The sequence below is a fragment of the Lipotes vexillifer genome, unplaced genomic scaffold (assembly GCF_000442215.2).
Source record: "Lipotes vexillifer unplaced genomic scaffold, Lipotes_vexillifer_v1.1 scaffold14, whole genome shotgun sequence".
NCBI lineage: Eukaryota > Metazoa > Chordata > Mammalia > Artiodactyla > Lipotidae > Lipotes > Lipotes vexillifer.
The window spans coordinates 2852496-2869483 of record NW_006775372.1 but is presented as its reverse complement, the minus strand read 5'-3'; the positions used below and the strand labels follow the sequence as shown (position 1 = coordinate 2869483).

At 43.8% G+C, this 16988-nt stretch overlaps 1 protein-coding gene across 1 annotated transcript in view; it reads left to right on the top strand.

Moving 5' to 3' along the window:
* Positions 1-16988, top strand: part of ANOS1 (anosmin 1) — a 203025-nt gene that overhangs the window by 182734 nt on the left and 3303 nt on the right. The window contains exons 9-11 of the mRNA XM_007449895.1: positions 3656-3799; positions 15133-15227; positions 16402-16573. Coding sequence (XP_007449957.1) covers positions 3656-3799; positions 15133-15227; positions 16402-16573 — 411 coding nt within the window. The remainder of the gene's footprint in view (positions 1-3655; positions 3800-15132; positions 15228-16401; positions 16574-16988) is intronic.

Sequence of the window (16988 nt, the reverse complement as noted above, 5' to 3'; positions counted from 1 at the left end):
TTCCATTTTTGTTCCCTGCTGAAAGTGGAGGACACACTCCAAGTCAAGAACGTCCTCCCAGGACTGAACTATCACGACTGTCCCTACATGGGGGATGGGGCATGTCCATGCGTGTCTGTGCTGGAAATATTCAATAAAGCAGCAAAGATTCAATCTTGAGATATATACTTATATGTATGTATATATATATATATATATATATATATATATACACACACACACATATATATGTGTGTATATATATATATATTCACACATTCTTACGTCTGTAATGAGAAATGAATGTTTCCATGGCATCATATAAAAGACAGCAGGAAGACAGAATTCACAGAGAGATTAAACACGGTTATCTAAACTGTCTTGGTAGAGTCTTCTGGCGACTTCTTCCCATCACAGGTTCTTAAAGGAATTAGAAGCATAAATGGGCTTGTGAAAATCGGAAGCCTTTAATTCTTTAAAAGAAACATGCTTTAGGTGTAAGCAGCAGGATTCTTTAACCGCCTGGTGGTGTCTAGAAAGGGATGCGTTTGGGGGCGGAGCCTTGTGAGGGCTCCGCGTCCCAGGCCCTCCTCTGGGCTCCAGGCTCGCTGCGTTGGCGTCTGCAGGCTGGGAAGCAGCGCCTCCTGCTATCCGGTCTCGGCACATTCCTGGCCCCCAGAACGCCCACCTCCACCTGCGAGCTGAGGACGGAGGTTAGCCATCAGTGGCTAGTAATTTAATCAGCACTCCCCTGTGCTGACGCCTCTCTAAAAATCCAGAAAGATGGGGTTCAGAGAGCTTCCGCGGTGGTGAACGCATGCTGGGGGAGGGACTCCCTTAGACCCTCAGACGTGGAAGCTCCGCCCCCTTTCCCCACACCCTGCCGTGTGCATCACTTCCATCTGCCTCTTCCTGACTTACCTCCTTCTTTTCCCACTCACTTTTCATATATCCAAATCAGATTTTATGCTTAGGCATTATTAACTTTGGAGATAGATGTTCTTGTTTACGTGACCTAAATATGGGCTTACATGACAAGCAATATTGATGTGAACATTTCTGTACAAGCTTTTCTACATTATAGATCCTCATCCCCAGAACAGTCTTTTTTGTTACTGTTGTCTTGTGTTTGTTTCTTTTTTTATTTCTTTTTTTTTTTTACGGTACGCGGGCCTCTCACTGTCGTGGCCTCTCCCGTTGCGGAGCACAGGCTCCGGACGCGCAGGCTCAGCGGCCGTGGCTCACGGGCCCAGCCGCTCCGCGGCATGTGGGATCTTCCCGGACCGGGGCACGAACCCGTGTCCCCTGCATCGGCAGGCGGACTCTCAACCACCGCGCCACCAGGGAAGCCCCCTGTTTCTTTTTTTTTAATTGAAGTATAGTTGATTTACAATGTTGTGTTAGTTTCAGGTGTACAGCACAGTGATTCAGTTATACACATGCACGTATTCTTGTTCAGATTATTTTCCATTATAGGTTATTACAAAACATTGAGTATAGTTCCCTCTGCTATACAGCAGGTCCTTGTTGGTTATCTCTTTTATATAGAGTAGTGTGTATATTTTAATCTCAAACTCCTAATTTATTCCTCCGCTTCCCCCCTTTCCCCTGTGGTGACCATAAGGTTATTTTCTACGTCTGTGAGTCTGTTTCGTAGATAAGTTCATTTGTGTCATATTTTAGATTCCACGTATAAGTGATACCATATGATATTGATCTTTCTCCATCTGACTGACTTCACTCAGTATGATCATCTCTGGGTGCATCCATGTGGCCGCAAATGGCATTATTTCATTCTTTTTGATGGCTGAGTAGTATTCCATCGTATATATGTACTGCGTATGCATCCATTTCTCTGTCGATGGACACTCAGGTTGCTGAGTTATATCCTTTTACTGTAAACGGGTAAATCTAGCAAAAGTGAAACTTTTCTCTGAGTTCTGTGACGTGCTCTTGCAAGTTATTTGAATCTGAGGAAGGGGTCTCTGGAACCCCCCCATCTGTAGCAGGTCATCAGAAGCACTGCTGCCAACCTGGACTCGTGACTGGCATCTGAGGCGGGGGGCACAGTCTTGCAGCACTGAGCCCTTACCCTGTGGGATCTGATGCTGTCTGCAGGTAGAAACTGTCAGAACTGAGTTGAACTGTAGGACACCCCGCTGGGGTCTGAGAATTGGTGGTGTGGGGAACCCCTCATACACACACTGCTTTTGGGTGCAGAATCCTTAACCTAATAAATGTCAGAGTGATCCAAACATTCATTTGAATTATTTAAACTAAAATGTAAGTACCAACTAATGTAAGTATCCCATTCCTTTTAATCAGATCCATTGCATGGATGGTTTGACAGGCACACCCCTGTAAGGATAAGTACACACCCGATGTATTTCCTCTTCTGGCTCCTCAGTTTTCCTTTCCTTCTCCTGAGTCACCGCAGGTCAGCATTTCTCTGCTTTCATCCTCATCTCTCCCTCTTCCTCCCACCTTCCCAAGAATGCAGACCTCACGGCGCTATTGGAAACGTTTTGATAACGCTTTTCTGACTGCTTTATAATCAATACAGCTTAAGCTGTTCTCTCTCAAAGGGCTACTTGGAATTCTGAAAGCAGAAAAGTCTCGTCTCCAAGGACGGAATTTCTAAATGTACAACTTCTAAAATCAGTGAACTGGTAAAGGAGAGATGTGAGGGCAGGAATTTTCGGTATACTTCCTACTAAGCCGTATAAATTCTCATCTGGCTCCAAAGATGCAGGAACGTAACATGCTGGTACTTCTGTGAAAAGCTACTTATACTGTTTTCATGAAATGGTATTTTACTATATCACTTCATTTCCTTCATAACCGCACAAAAGTCTATCTATTGTGAGAAGTACGACGTCCACCTATTCCTGAAATCGGAGCATCTTTCCGGGCTGGTGAATGTATGTTGATTCCCAATTTAAGTTCGGGGGATTCCGTGTAATATATACAGCCTGCTTTTAGGTATGCATTCCAGCGTGTGATGACGGGGGAGGTGGTGTCATCAACTTGAGCGGGAAGGAACGTGTAGTCACATTACATTTTACTTTAAAAATCAGGCACTAAATATGAATGAATAGCAGAGTGAAATTAAATACACCGGGATTACTATCAGGTAACAGTTTTTTTTTTTTTTTTTGGTTCAACATCTTTGATAGCAGAAGAATGTAAAGATTATACTAGATAATTTTTTTCTCATCTAGTGCTTTCTATAAGTAATATTTCTCTCTGAATTTTTGAAAGGCTGATAACATTGATAAAGTGATACGCATAATTTCTAATGAAACTTCATTATTTTGTGCTTTCCTTTTACTTAGAGTATCAGTGTCCAAATGGATGAAAATACACTACATGAAATTCTGAATGAAGTAGATTTGAATAAAAATGGACAGGTTGAACTCAATGAATTTTTGCAGGTGAGTTGTGGTGAAAGGAAACAAGTGTATTTGCTTTTTATCTGTTGGTCATCAATTTATATTCAGGAATGGATTTTGAAGTCCACACAGTTGTCACCTCATTCTGAAAAAGAAGAAAGCTTGAACTTCCCGGACCGGGGCGCGAACCCGCGTCCCCTGCATCGGCAGGCGGACTCTCAACCACTGCGCCACCAGGGAAGCCCTACAGATTTAACAAATCAGAATGTTGTGCTTTGTTGTAGAACAACTTGGGAAAACTAGAAAAAGTGTGATGCAAATACAGCCTCCATTTCAAAGACGACGGCCCACTCACCTCCTGGGAATCGGAGCTCCCTTCTATCAAGACAACCAGCTGCAAGTGAAGGTGTACTGGAAAAAGACCGAAGGTGGGCAGATGCTTCTGTTTGTTGTTGTTCTTGCTAAGCTTTAGTTTATATTGGAGTCGAGTTGATTAACAGTGTTCTGTCAGTTTCAGGCGTACAGCAAAGTGATTCAGTTTTACACATACACGCGTGTATTACTCTTTTTCAGATTCTTTTCCCATTTAGGTTATTACAGAATACTGAGCAGAGTTCCCTGTGCTACACAGGAGGTCCTTGTTAGTTATCGATTTTATATACCGTAGTGTGTATATGTCAATCCCAATCTCCCAATTTATCCCTCCCAGCCACCCTTCCCCTTTGGTAACCATAAGCTAGTTGTCTAAGTCTGTGAGTCTGTTTTCGCCTTGTAAATAAGTTCATTTGTGTCATTTTTTTTAAGATTCCGCACATAAGCGACATCATATGATATTTGTCTTTCTATGTCTGACTTCACTTAGTATGATCATCTCCAGGCCCATCCATGTTGCTGCAAATGGCATTATTTCATTCTTTTTTATTGCTGAGTAATATTCCATTGTATATATGTACCACATCTTCTGTAGCCATTCATCTGTTGATGGACATTTAGGTTGCTTCCATGTCCTGGCTATTGTAAAGAGAGCTGCAGTGAACATTGTGGTACATGTCTCTTTTTGAATTATGGTTTTCTCAGGGTATATGCCCAGGAGTGGGATTCCTGGGTCGTATGGTAGTTCTATTTCTAGCCTTTTAAGGAACCTCCACACTGTTCCCCATAGTGGCTGTATCACTTTACATTCCCACCAACAGTGCAAGAGGGTTCCCTTTTCTCCACACCCTCTCCAGCATTTGTTGTTTGTAGACTTTTTGATGATGCCCATTCTGACTGGTGTGAGGTGATACCTCATTGTGGTTTTGATTTGCATTTCTCTGATAATTAGCAATGTTGAGCATCTTTTCATGTGCCTCTTGGCCATCTGTATGTCTTTGGAGAACTGTCTATTTAGGTTTTCTGCCCATTTTCTTCACTGGGTTGTTTGTTCTCATGATATTGAGCTGTGTGAATTGTCTGTATATTTTGGAGATTAATGCCTTGTCAGTCACATAGTTTGCAAGTATTTTCTTCCATTCCGTTGGTTGTCTTTTCATTTTGTTTATGGTTTCCTTTACTGTGCAAAAGTTTTTCAGTTTAATTAGATCCCATTTGTTTATTTTTGTTTTTATTTTCATTAATCTAGGAGGTGGATCAAAATGATTTTGCTGTGATTTATGTCAGAGAGTGTTCTGCCTATGTTTTCCTCTAAGAGTTTTATATTTATTGTTTGCATTGAAGAGTGCTGTGATGTAAGGGTGCTTGTGCAAATGTCACCGTCAAGCCACACTATTGATATTAAGGAAACAGTAGCTGAACAAAACACATGCTTTTTAAAAAATTATTATTAAGCGCCTTGCTCTTCTGAAGTCTGAATGGGTTGCCTCTCATTCCCAGGAATCTGTATCACATACTGAAATCTGCTGCTTACATTTGATCATTTCAGGAATATTGACCTGTCTTCATGTCTTTCCTAAGAAGGCTGATCTTGTGTCCCAAACACTTAAGACAGTCATTATTTTGCAGTATAAATTCTTGTTCTAAATTAGAAGACCTATAATGCAAATAATTTGGAAAATAGAATAAAAAAGCCGTTTCTCTTCTCAATATCGTTTCATGGAAATAGCATTTTACTGGATTTTCTTTCAGCAGTCTCCTATACCTCTGTTTCTCACTCAGTTGTTTTATATGTATATGTGTGTGTTTGTAAAGCACAACACATTTTCATAAAATACTAATTTGCATTCTACATTGTTGGTATTTTTAATAACATTTTTAAATGGCTGCCTTGGTGGATATTATGTCATAATGATACCACTACAGTCAAACATTTAGCTGCCTTCAGAATTTCCATCTTATAATCAATACTGCAATGAACAGTCACCCTTAGAATAGATCCTTTTTTCTCTTTATCTTTGGGATAAATTCCTTTTGTTTCTTTGTTTTCTGTACTCTTAGAATATTTATTTTGCATTATCGAAATAGTATTTTTAGAGTTACTTGACATACATTTTTATATTTATCACTTCTGTGCATTTTAAGACATAAACTCTATTTTAAGCAAAAAACAATAGATTGTTTCAAGAATGCAGTTTTAAAAATTCTTCTTATTTTTCTGAAGTGCTGTTTTACTCAGGGTATCGGCTCACGAGCCATTGGGGGTATTGGTGCTGGAGCTCTTCTTGTTCCAGAATTTTCTTCCAAGCTGCTGAAATTCATTCTCTAGCTAAAATAACATTACCAATCATGTTAATATTTTATTACTATCATATGTTAATTTAAATTTTATTTATTGAATATTAATTATTAAATTAAAACTATGTGTTAATATCCATATTATGACATTTAATGATAGTTGTTTTTTTTTTTAAATATTGAGCCTTCTTTTAACTTATTTATTTATTTTTTATTTTTGGCTGTGTTGGGTCTTCGTTTCTGTGCGAGGGCTTTCTCTAGTTGTGGCAAGCGGGGGCCACTCTTCATCGCGGTGCGCGGGCCTCTCACTGTCGTGGCCTCTCTTGCTGCGGAGCATAGGCTCCAGACGCGCAGGCTCAGTAGTTGTGACTCACGGGCCTAGTTGCTCCGCGGCACGTGGGATCTTCCCAGACCAGGGCTCGAACCTGTGTCCCCTGCATTGGCAGGCAGATTCTCAACCACTGCGCCACCAGGGAAGCCCTAATGATAGTTTTAAGTTAATATTAAATTGTAAAATTTATTTGCTCTATTGTACAATCAAGCCCTCCACATCAGTGGGTTCTGTATCTGCGAATTCAACCAACTGTGGATTGTGTACCATGTTTAAGATTGGCAGTTGGTTGAATCCAAGCATGCAGAACCCACAGATACGAAGGGCTAACTGTGGGACTTGAGCAGCCTGGAATTTGGTATCCAGGGTGTGGATCTAATCCCCACTCTCCAGTGGGTACCAAAGGATGACTGTCTTTATCAATTTCAAATTAGAATTGTATGTCGATATGACATATTAATATTAATAAAACAACATATTAATATAATACTGAAAATGTACACATCTCATGTACGGAAATGAAAATGTACACACACGGGAGGTGCAAACATCTTAAGCACAGAATAGTAACCACCATTTCCTGACTCCTAAAATTGAAGATTTGTTTTACGTGTATTTGAAGGTATACAGATGGAGTCATACCGTTTGCATTAGTCTTCTCACAGTGAACACTGCATGTGGGAAACCCGTCCATCCTGTTGCAGGAAGCAGTGATTCATCCATTTATATCACTGCATAGTCGTCCCTGGTACAGCAGTTGACGGAGATTTGGTTTGTTCAGATCTCTTCAGCAGCTGATGGAGATTTGGTTTGTTCCAGGGATGGGCTATTCAGAATGGCCCTGCTGTGAAGAGCCTATGAATACATGTTTGTTGATGCAGACACCATTCCCCCACAGAGGGTGGGATTCTTAGGTCATAGAGGATGTTGACCTTTAGAAGATACCGAGAATTTCCAAAGTGGCTGGACCAATGCACATTCCCACCAGGAGGGTAAGATGGTCCCCACTGCCCCACATGCTTTCCCCCATGAGGCATGTTCCGTCTTTCTCAGTTGAGCCTTTCCGGTACGTGTGACGTGATGGCTCAGTGCTGTTTGAATCTGCATTTTTCTGGTCATCCAGGCGTTGAACACCTTTTCATAAGTTTACTGGCAATGGAGCTCCTGTTTTTCAAAGCCCTTTTCAACTGTTTAGCCAGCCTGTCCTGCAAGAGTCCTTTATATGTGGAGTATATGAGTCATCTGCTGGTTTCATCTTAGTATTTTCTACTTTTATTTTTTTCACATTCTTAATAGTTCTTACTTTTAGAGATTAGCAGTTCATCGTTTTGTTTCCTTGAGGCTTACCGCTCTTTGTGTCCTGTTGAAGAAATCTTTGCTTATGCCAGGGTCACAAAGATACTCTCCTTATCTCCTAGGAGTTATAGTGTATCATCTTTCTCCAGCTTTTACCCAGATTTGATTATTGTTGTAAGCAGCTAGTGTAGGGCATCAGTGTCCTTTCACTTTTCTTTCCGTCTTTTTTTCCCCCAAAACAAAACACTTTTTATTGCAGTATAGTTGATTTACAGTGTTGTGTTAATTTCAGGTATACAGCAGAGTGATTCAGTTACACATATATATATATATATATATATGTCTATTCTTTTTCACATTCTTTTCCACTGTAGATTATTAGAATATATTGAATATAGTTCCCTGTGCTATAAAGTAGGACATTGTTGTTTATCTACTTTATATACAGTAATTTGTATCTGCTAATCCCAAACTCCTAATGTATCCCTCCCCCACCCTCTTTGCCCTCTGGTAATCATAAGTTTCTTTTCTAAGTCTGTGAGTCTATTTCTTTTTGTAAGTGATTTTATTTTTATAATTTGTTTTACATTCACATAGAAGTGACATCATATTTGTCTCTGTCTGAGCTACTTTACTTAGTATGATCATCTCTAGGTCCATCCATGTTGCTGCAAATGGCATTATTTCATTCTTTTCTATGGCTGAGTCATATTCCATTGTATATTTGTACCACATCTTCTCTATCCATTTGTCTGTCGATGGACATTTAGGTTGCTTCCATGTCTTGGCTAGTGTAAGTGATGCTGCTACGAACACAGGGGTGCATGTATCTTTTTAAATTATAGTTTTGTCTGGATATATGCCCAGGACTGGGATTGCTGGATCATATGGTAGCACTATTTTTAGTTTTTTGAGGAAACTCCATACTGTTCTTCATAGTGGCTGCACCAGTTTACATTCCCACCAACAGTGTAGGAGGGCTCCCTTTTCTCCACATCCTCTCCAGCATTTATTATTTGTAGACTTTTTAACGATCGCCATTCTGAGTGGTGTGAGTTGGTACGTCACTGTAGTTTTGATTTGCGTTTCTCTAATAATTAGCGATAATGAGCATCTTTTCATGTGCCTATTGACCATCTGTATGTCTTTGGAGAAATGTCTATTTAGGTCTTCTGCCTATTTTTGGATTGGACGGTTTGTTTTCTTGTTATTAAACTCTACGAGCTGTTTGTATATTTTGGAAATTAAACCCTGTTGATTGCATCATTTGCAGATATTTTCTCGCAGTGCATAGGGTATCTTTTTATTTTGTTTATGGTTTCCTTTCTGTGCAAAAGCTTGTAATTTTGAATGGGTCCCATTTGTTTATTTTTGCTTTTATTTCTATTGCCTTGGGAGACTGACGTAAGAAAATGTTTGCACGATTTTAAGAATATTTTGCCGATACTCTATCCTAGGAGTTGTATGGTGTCATGACTTATATTTTAGTCTTTAAGACATTTTGAGTTTATTTTTGTGTATCATGTTAGAGAATGTTCCAATTTCCTTCTTTTACATGTAGCTGCTCAGTTTTCCCAGCACCACTTATTCAAGAGACTGTCTTTTCTCCAGTGTATATTCTTGCCTCCTTTATTTCTGGACTTTCTATCCTGTTCCACTGATCTATATTTCTGTTTCTCTGCCAGTACCATAGTATTTACTGTAGCTTTGTCGTATAGTCTGAAGTCAGGGAGCTGTGATTTCTCCAGCTCTGTTCTTCTTTCTCAAGATTGTTATGGGTATTTTGAGGTCTTTTGTGTTTCACAGACATTTAAAAAATTTTTGGTCTAGTTCTTTGAAAAATGCCATTGGTAATTTGATAGGGATTGCACTGAATCTGTAGATTGCCTTGGGTAGTATGGTTATTATAACAATATTGATTCTTCCAGTCCAACAATATGGTGTAACTGTCCATCTCTGTCAACTGCAGTTTCTTTCATCAGCGTCCTATAGTTTTTGGAGTACAGGTCTTTTGCCTCTTTAGGTAGGTTTATTCCTAGGTACCTTATTCTTTTTTCTCTTTCCCCCTCTCCACGGAAATCTTTAGTAAAAGGCAAAGGATTTATATGATCTGAAGAGAAACCAGAGTATGAATGGTATTTTATTATTTTTGATGCAATGGTAAATGGGATTGTTTCCTCAATTTCTCTTTCTGATAGTTTGTTGTAGTTTGTGGAAATGCAACAGATTTCTGGATATTAAGTTTGTATCCTGCAACTTTACTGAATTCATCGATGAGCTCTAGTAGTATTCTGGTAGTATCTTAAGGGTTTTTTTAATGTATGGTATCATGTCATATGCAAGCAGTGACAGTTTTACATCTTCCTTTCCAATCTGGATTCCCTTTCTTCTCCGATTGCCGTCGCTAGGACTTCCAAAACTATGTTGAATAAAAGTGGCAAGAGTGGGCATCCTTGTCTTGTTCCTGATCTTGAAGGAAATGCTTTCAGCTTTTCACCGTTGAGTGTGATGTTAGCTGTGGTTTTGTCATATATGGCCTTCATTATCTTGAGGTAGGTTCCCTCTATGCCTTTCCACTTTCAGGAGAGTTTTTACCATAAATTGATGTTGAATTTTATCAAAAGCTTTTTCTGCATCTATTAAGCTGATCGTATGGTTTTTATTCTTCAGTTTGTTAATAGGGTGTATCACACTGATTGATTTGAGGATACTGAAAACTCCTTGCATCCCTGGGATAAATCCCACCTGATCATGGTGTAGGATCCATTTAATATACTGTTGGATTTGGTTCACTAGTATTTTGTTGAGGAGTTCTGCATCTATGTTCATCAAAGGTACTGGCCTATAATTTTCTTTTTTTGTGGTATCTTTGGCTGGTTTTGGTATCAGGGTGATGGTGGCCTCATAGAATGAATTCGGATGTGTTCCTTCCTCGGCAGTTTTTTTGGAATGGATTCAGAAGCACAGGTATTAACTCTTCTCTAAATGTTTGACAGAATTTGCCTGTGAAGCCATCTGGTCCTGGACTCTGGTTGTTGGGAGTTTTTTAATCACAGTTTCAATGTTCATATTTCCTATTTCTTCCTGGTTCAGTCTTGGGAGATTGTACCTCTCTAAGAATTTGTCCATTTCTTCCAGGTTGTCCCTTTTATTGGCATAGAGCTGCTTGTAGTAGTCTCTTAGGATGCTTTGTATTTCTGCGGTGTCCCTTGTAACTTCTTTTTCATTTCTAATTTTATTGATTTAAGCCCTCTCCCTTTTTCTTCTTGATGAGTCTGGCTAAAGGTTTATCAATTTTGTTTATCTTTTCAAAGAACCAGATTTTTAGTTTCTTTGATCTTTTCTATTATATTTTTAGTCTCTGTTTATTCAAAATAAGGATTAGCCAGAAGCACTTTTTTCCCTTGCTTTCTTCTTGGTTACTTGGTTGCTTATTTACTAGTAAGCCACCAGAATATTTATATGGAAACAAGCTAACGGTATTATTTACAACTAAGCAAAGTCACTGCAAACAAATGTCTGTAAGCAACTATTATAGGTAAAACACTGTACAGTTGTAAAGTAGTGAAGCCAGAATAATGTAGACTTTAAGAATAAGTTCTTATGTAAGGGTGGGATCCCCTAGAGAGGAGAGGGACCAGGACCGGGTGTGAAGGAACTCCAGTTTCAGCACAAATAGGGGCGATGCAGCAGAGCACAGTGCAAGTGAGTGCCCAGAGGAGCTGGAGAACACGGGGAGATTTGAGACAGAAGACGAGGCGGGCAAGGGGTTTAAGAAGAGGGAGGGGGCTTCCCTGGTGACGCAGTGGTTGGGAGTCCGCCTGCCGATGCAGGGGACACGGGTTCGTGCCCCGGTCCGGGAGGATCCCACGTGCCGCGGAGCGGCTGGGCTCGCGCGTCCGGAGCCTGTGCTCTGCAATGGGAGAGGCCACAACAGGGAGAGGCCTGCGTACCGCAAAAAAAAAAAAAAAAAAGCTACCTTACGCTACTGATTTTAAAATGGAAGGAGACACAGTGGATGCTCACTACTCACAGAGCGTGTATTTGAAGATTCGTGTAGTCACTAAGATTCATTTGTAACCCCTAACCAGTACTGGGGGGCGCTTGTGGTCCTTTGTGGGGATGCTCGTGCAGGGAGTGGCGATGGGCTTGAGTCGCCCCATGTACACGTTCCCACCTGAAGCTGAGGGGACGCCGCCCTCTCGTTTCCGCTCTCATACTGGCAACACATCCTTTGCCCGGTCTGTTTAGCGCCGTGGGTTTCTGGTCTGTTTTGTCGCATTGCCTTGCTTTTTGTTGGAGATTTGTTCTGGTTAAAGTGGCCCCAAGCATAGTGGTGGAGTGCTGCCTTTGCTGACTGATACATGAGGCTGCCCGGGAGGTGCCAGTCACATTGCTAGTGTGTGATGAAGTTCCGAAAAGGGGAAAAAAAGTGGCCAAATTTGTCGTTTTTGAGATGGTGATGGGTTAAAAGTACAGTGGAGGCGTTATTGTGAGGCTGAAAGCAAAAGAAATTTACTGTCCTGCTACCCAGGATCATGAAAATAATTTCAACTAGAGTTTTTTAAGTAAAGAAATATTACAATTAATTATGACTTTATTAAAAAGAGAAAAACACACATAAAATAAGATTATGTATTGACTGGCTGGCAAAAATGTGGTGACCAGAAGCTCACGGGAAACTAACACTATTTCTCCAGGAAACAGCCATCCAGGATTTGCTAATTCGGCATTCACGGTGATTTCCCAAACCCTCACTTGTGTGAATAACGAGAACCGATTGTGTAGACCTGCATGAGAAACGCATGCCAGTTTTTGATTAAGCTTGGAAGAGTGTGGACTGCTGTGTATGTGTCTGAAAAAGTGCCATGAAGGACTGCTTAAAAGACAGCCGGTTCCTTTTAATCATGTCTTAAAGGGTGGGTTTTATTCGGGTTTGGTGAAGGCAACAGATCCAGAGACAACGGCCACTGAGAAGGTAGTTTGTTACTCACAGCTCCCAGGAGGGGGGACCCTCCACACCACTCGGGCCACGCGGGGAGGCACCAGGGTCGGTCAGGAAGCAGGAAACTGTGCTCAGGAGCCTTTACTCTGGCGAGTAGGAAGGGCAAGATGGTCTCAGGATTGGCCAGTTTGGATACTTTCGGTGGGCTCTGGCGCAGGCGCTGTCCCCAGATGCCTGGCACCTGGCCCTGGGGTGACGAGGGTGGTGGCCCAGAGTGTGAGGACCCCATAGAGGAGGTGCTGGGGAGGGGCTCTGGGTCGGCTGGTCTGCACGGGACACACAGGCCCGCGGGTGCGTTGTTTGCCATCTGGGCAGCGGCCACCCTGCGAGGGCGGTCCCGGCAGGGTCCGCAAGGCTGCAAGATGTCAGAACTTCACAGATACAGAAAACAAAAAGGCGTGATTAAATAAGAGGCAAGGGCAATTGAGGGCAGGGATCAAGGGTGTGGTTTTAGAAGCACTGAGTTTGAAAAGCATCTACATGGGACAGGAAGTTGGGAACACCAGCTCCTCCAGGGAATAGCTCCGGTGAAGGTAGAAACGCAGAGCCGTCTTGGAAAGCCTTGGGCTTGGGTGAAATTCTTCACGGAGGTGGCAGATCCAGAGAGAGCGGGCATGGACTCGGGCAGGGCGGCGTTGAGAGCTGAGGGGTCGGACGTGTTGCTTGGTGCGGCCTCTTATGAAAACACGATTACGCTCAGATGTGTGTGGGGTGCTTAGGAGACCTGGAGCCACGGGTATCAATTACACATCATAGCACTGGAGTGCAGCAAACTGGAATCCAGCCCTGGCTGCTCCGGACCAGGGAATGTTAGCCCTGCTGTGTGCCCGACTTTGGAACTTGCTACTCTGTCCGATACGGGAGCCACGAGCCCCGTGGAGCAGCTGAATTTTAAATTGATTTCAGTGATTTAAGAATTTGATTGATTGCTCAGCTGCAGCAGCAATGTGGTGACGAGGGGTCACCACATACAGAAGCTTTCATCATGGCAGACAGTTGTGTGGGACGGTGCCCTGCCCCCCGTTATCCACACCGACCAGGCCCAGTGCCAACCTCCTTCCAGGTTCCCCTGCGAGGTCAGCTCCTCTGTGAGCTGCGCCAGTGCTTTAGTGACAGTCGCAACCCTCTGTTGGGACGCCGTACCGCTCTCGCCCTCCATGTTCAGCTGTAGGCTCATCTCCCTCCGACCTGAGACCTGACTCATGCACTTTATTACTTGTCCAGCCCCCTTAGGATTTAAGAGGCGTGAGAGCAGCTGCTCCTGGGAGGTTATTTCACTACGATGCCTAGAGTGGCACCACTTGTTGAAAGAAAGGATATGAATTCACTCAATGATTGACTTCAGACTTAATGTATAACGTGCAATTCTTTTCTTAAAAAAAAGCCCTTGATGTCTGCCATGTAAAGAGGTTAAAAAAAAAAAAAAAACCTCTAGTCAGGGGGTTCCCCTTTTAGCTAAACACCATTGGTGCCCGCTTGCTGTTTATTTTCTCAGATTGAAAGTTCTTCTTTTCTCGTTCCAAAGTGCTCAGAGCAAGTTCCCACCAGACGCACCCAATTTCATCCAAGAGTTTTCCCCTCGGAAAACCTCCATCAAACACTTGGCGTAAGCATTCGGACGAGATGCTAATCACCCAGGGAAGCGGTGCCTTTCACAACCGGGGACACACTGGGGTGATTATTAAGCCCAGGATTGCCCGGACCTCCTTTCCCACACTCAGTGACCGGCTTCTCATCATGGTGTCTTTTCTTCCACTCGGTCGGCCAAAGTAGACACGTGCAGAAAACGCGCTGCTCCAGCTGGAAGTGGAAACGTTTAAGGAGCCCGTATGCTGGGCTGGCTTTGAGAGCAGGCCTTGTTTCTGTAGTGATCGCACACATGCACTGCAAGGATGCACTTACCGTTAAGGCACCGGGAGGCTGCTCACCCTGTATCTTCTGATGAGGGGACCCTGTCACAGCAAGGCTCGAGACGGAGCACATCTGAAGGGCTGGGTCTTCAAGTTGAGGGAAAGGCTTTTGTTCCTGCCTGGGCTTTGACAGCCTCTCCATCAGCTTCGTCAGAAAAATGTAGGATTCAGAGACTTGAGACCAGCCTAGGAAATAAGAGAATGGCTGCTGAGTGTTACCCTTTGTTGGGGGATTTACTTACTGTGGACACCATGGCTAGGTTATTCTCAAGACCTCTGTGGAGTCATTTTGCTATGACTTTTCTAATTATTTTTTTCTTTGTGGTTCTTGTATTTCAATTCACTTTTCCTTTGATGGTTTATTACTTTTTCCCCCTGACTCTAGTCAGAATTTTGGGAGACCCCCCTCCTCTGGTTGGTGTACGCAGTTCTGGATCACCTGCAGGACTCTGTCCTTCCTTCCTGGTCTGTCATGCTTTAAGGACTTGGGGCTGCGTGCACTGTGACTTGCAGACGGTTCTTTTTTGATGATTGGTGTTGACCTTACAGATCCCGGTGTCAGCCGGTATCACGTGCAGTGGTTTCCGGAAGTCTGTGCCCACAACGAATCCGCCGGGGCGGACCCATCCTCGGGCGTGACCCAGGTGAGGAGGTGGCCGAAATGCCGGATTCTGAACGGCTTCTCTGGACAGAGAGAGGTGCAGGCCGTGTGTCCAGTGGGTAACTCGTCCTCACCAGGCTCCCTACGGGACCCATGACCAGGTGGGAGCGGGAGACACAGGGTCACCTGTTCACTCATCCCTCGGCCCTTCACAGCCTCACACGCCATCAGTCAGCACAGGGCGGGCCCTGAGATGCAGACATTCAGGACACAGCTCGCGGGGAGCTCCCAGGACACAGGGGAAACGCTGCCAGCCTCTGGGTGTCTCATCTTAATTGCACGAAAGCTCTGAATTGTTTTCTGGATTTTGACTCGGCACCATGACCTTAAAGGTCTCATTTCCCCGGGGAATTTCTGTATGACACTCTCATTCAGTATCTCCTTTGCTGCCTCCCTAACTTCCACCAACTCGTCCAGGTAATGAAAGATACGGCGCGTCCTGTGATGTTCTGCCTTTAAGGGTCCCAGAGATGCTCCTGCTGCAGCTCTCGTACATGTACACGAAGCCCTGACAACTACACCCTAGAATGGGCACGCACACCCAACAGCCAAAGGCGAAGAAACCTCGCACAAGCTCGTTAGGCCCGTCAGTGGCAGCTGTCCCGTTAGCCTAAGGTTATACACTCAGCCCGCAGTTGAGTCTGGTTTTCCTAATCCTGTTTAATCGCAAAGTTCCGGCCAGCAGCAATCGCAGCCCTCCCAGCAGGGGAGGAAATACACCGCTCAAGAATGTCTTCCTTCCTTTCCGTAAGGAAAAACTCACAGCTAAAGCACGCCTGTGTCTCAGAGAAGCCCGAGTTAGCTTTTTTTGTATTAACAAGTTAGGTGTCTGTTCACAGCGTTACCCACTGCACCGCCTCCCACCTCGCCCCGCTGCTGCCAGCTCCCCGAGGCTGCTCGCGAGGGCCGCAAGTCGGCTGCTTTGACGTGGAAGCGCTGCCGTCCTGTCGGGTTCCGGAGCCTATGTCCCACCCCATGGGAGCCTCTCACGGTTGTAATAAACGAAAGCGGGGCCCCTGTCTCCTTTGCACTTTTTATGAAAGCCGTGTTGCACACGTCCCATATATAGGAAGACAGCCTTGGTGGAGGTAGGATTTCCTCTCCTGCCAATTTCGTACCCTCGTGAGATTTACTGTTGGCGTATTCTCTCTCTCTAGGAAAATTACATGATTCTTCAAGATCTGGCATTTTCCTGCAAATATAAGGTGACCGTCCAACCCACACGGCCAAAGGGCCGCTTGAAAGCAGAAACCGTTTTCTTTACGACCCCGCCGTGCTCCGCTCTGAAGGGCAAAAGCCACAAGCACGTCAGCTGCCCCGGCGACGCAGGTACGTTTCACGCGAACTTCCAAGGTTGCGGCTGTGATGCTGGCAACTCTGTACACATCTCCAGACCGCTTTTCACAGGGCCTACAAACCCAAAGTATCCCCCTTTCTAAACTGCAGCGTGACGGCCCAGTTGGGAGGTAACACGTACGAAGGCACGCATTACTTCCTCATTGCAACAGCTTTGGCGAGACAGCCTTTGCTGGCGTATCAGCCCTTTAGAAATGAAGCCGCGGGCCCGTGTACTGCTTGTGCTTTGGCGCACTTTATGTAAATGATTTCACTTTTATCCCGACCCTCTGCCATGGGCGTCACCTCGACACGCTTTCCGCACGCCCCGTCTTTACCTTCCCAAGCCTCTCCTACAACGGGGGCAGCTATTCTCAGACGCAGACCCCTGAGCGCCTTCTCCCGACGC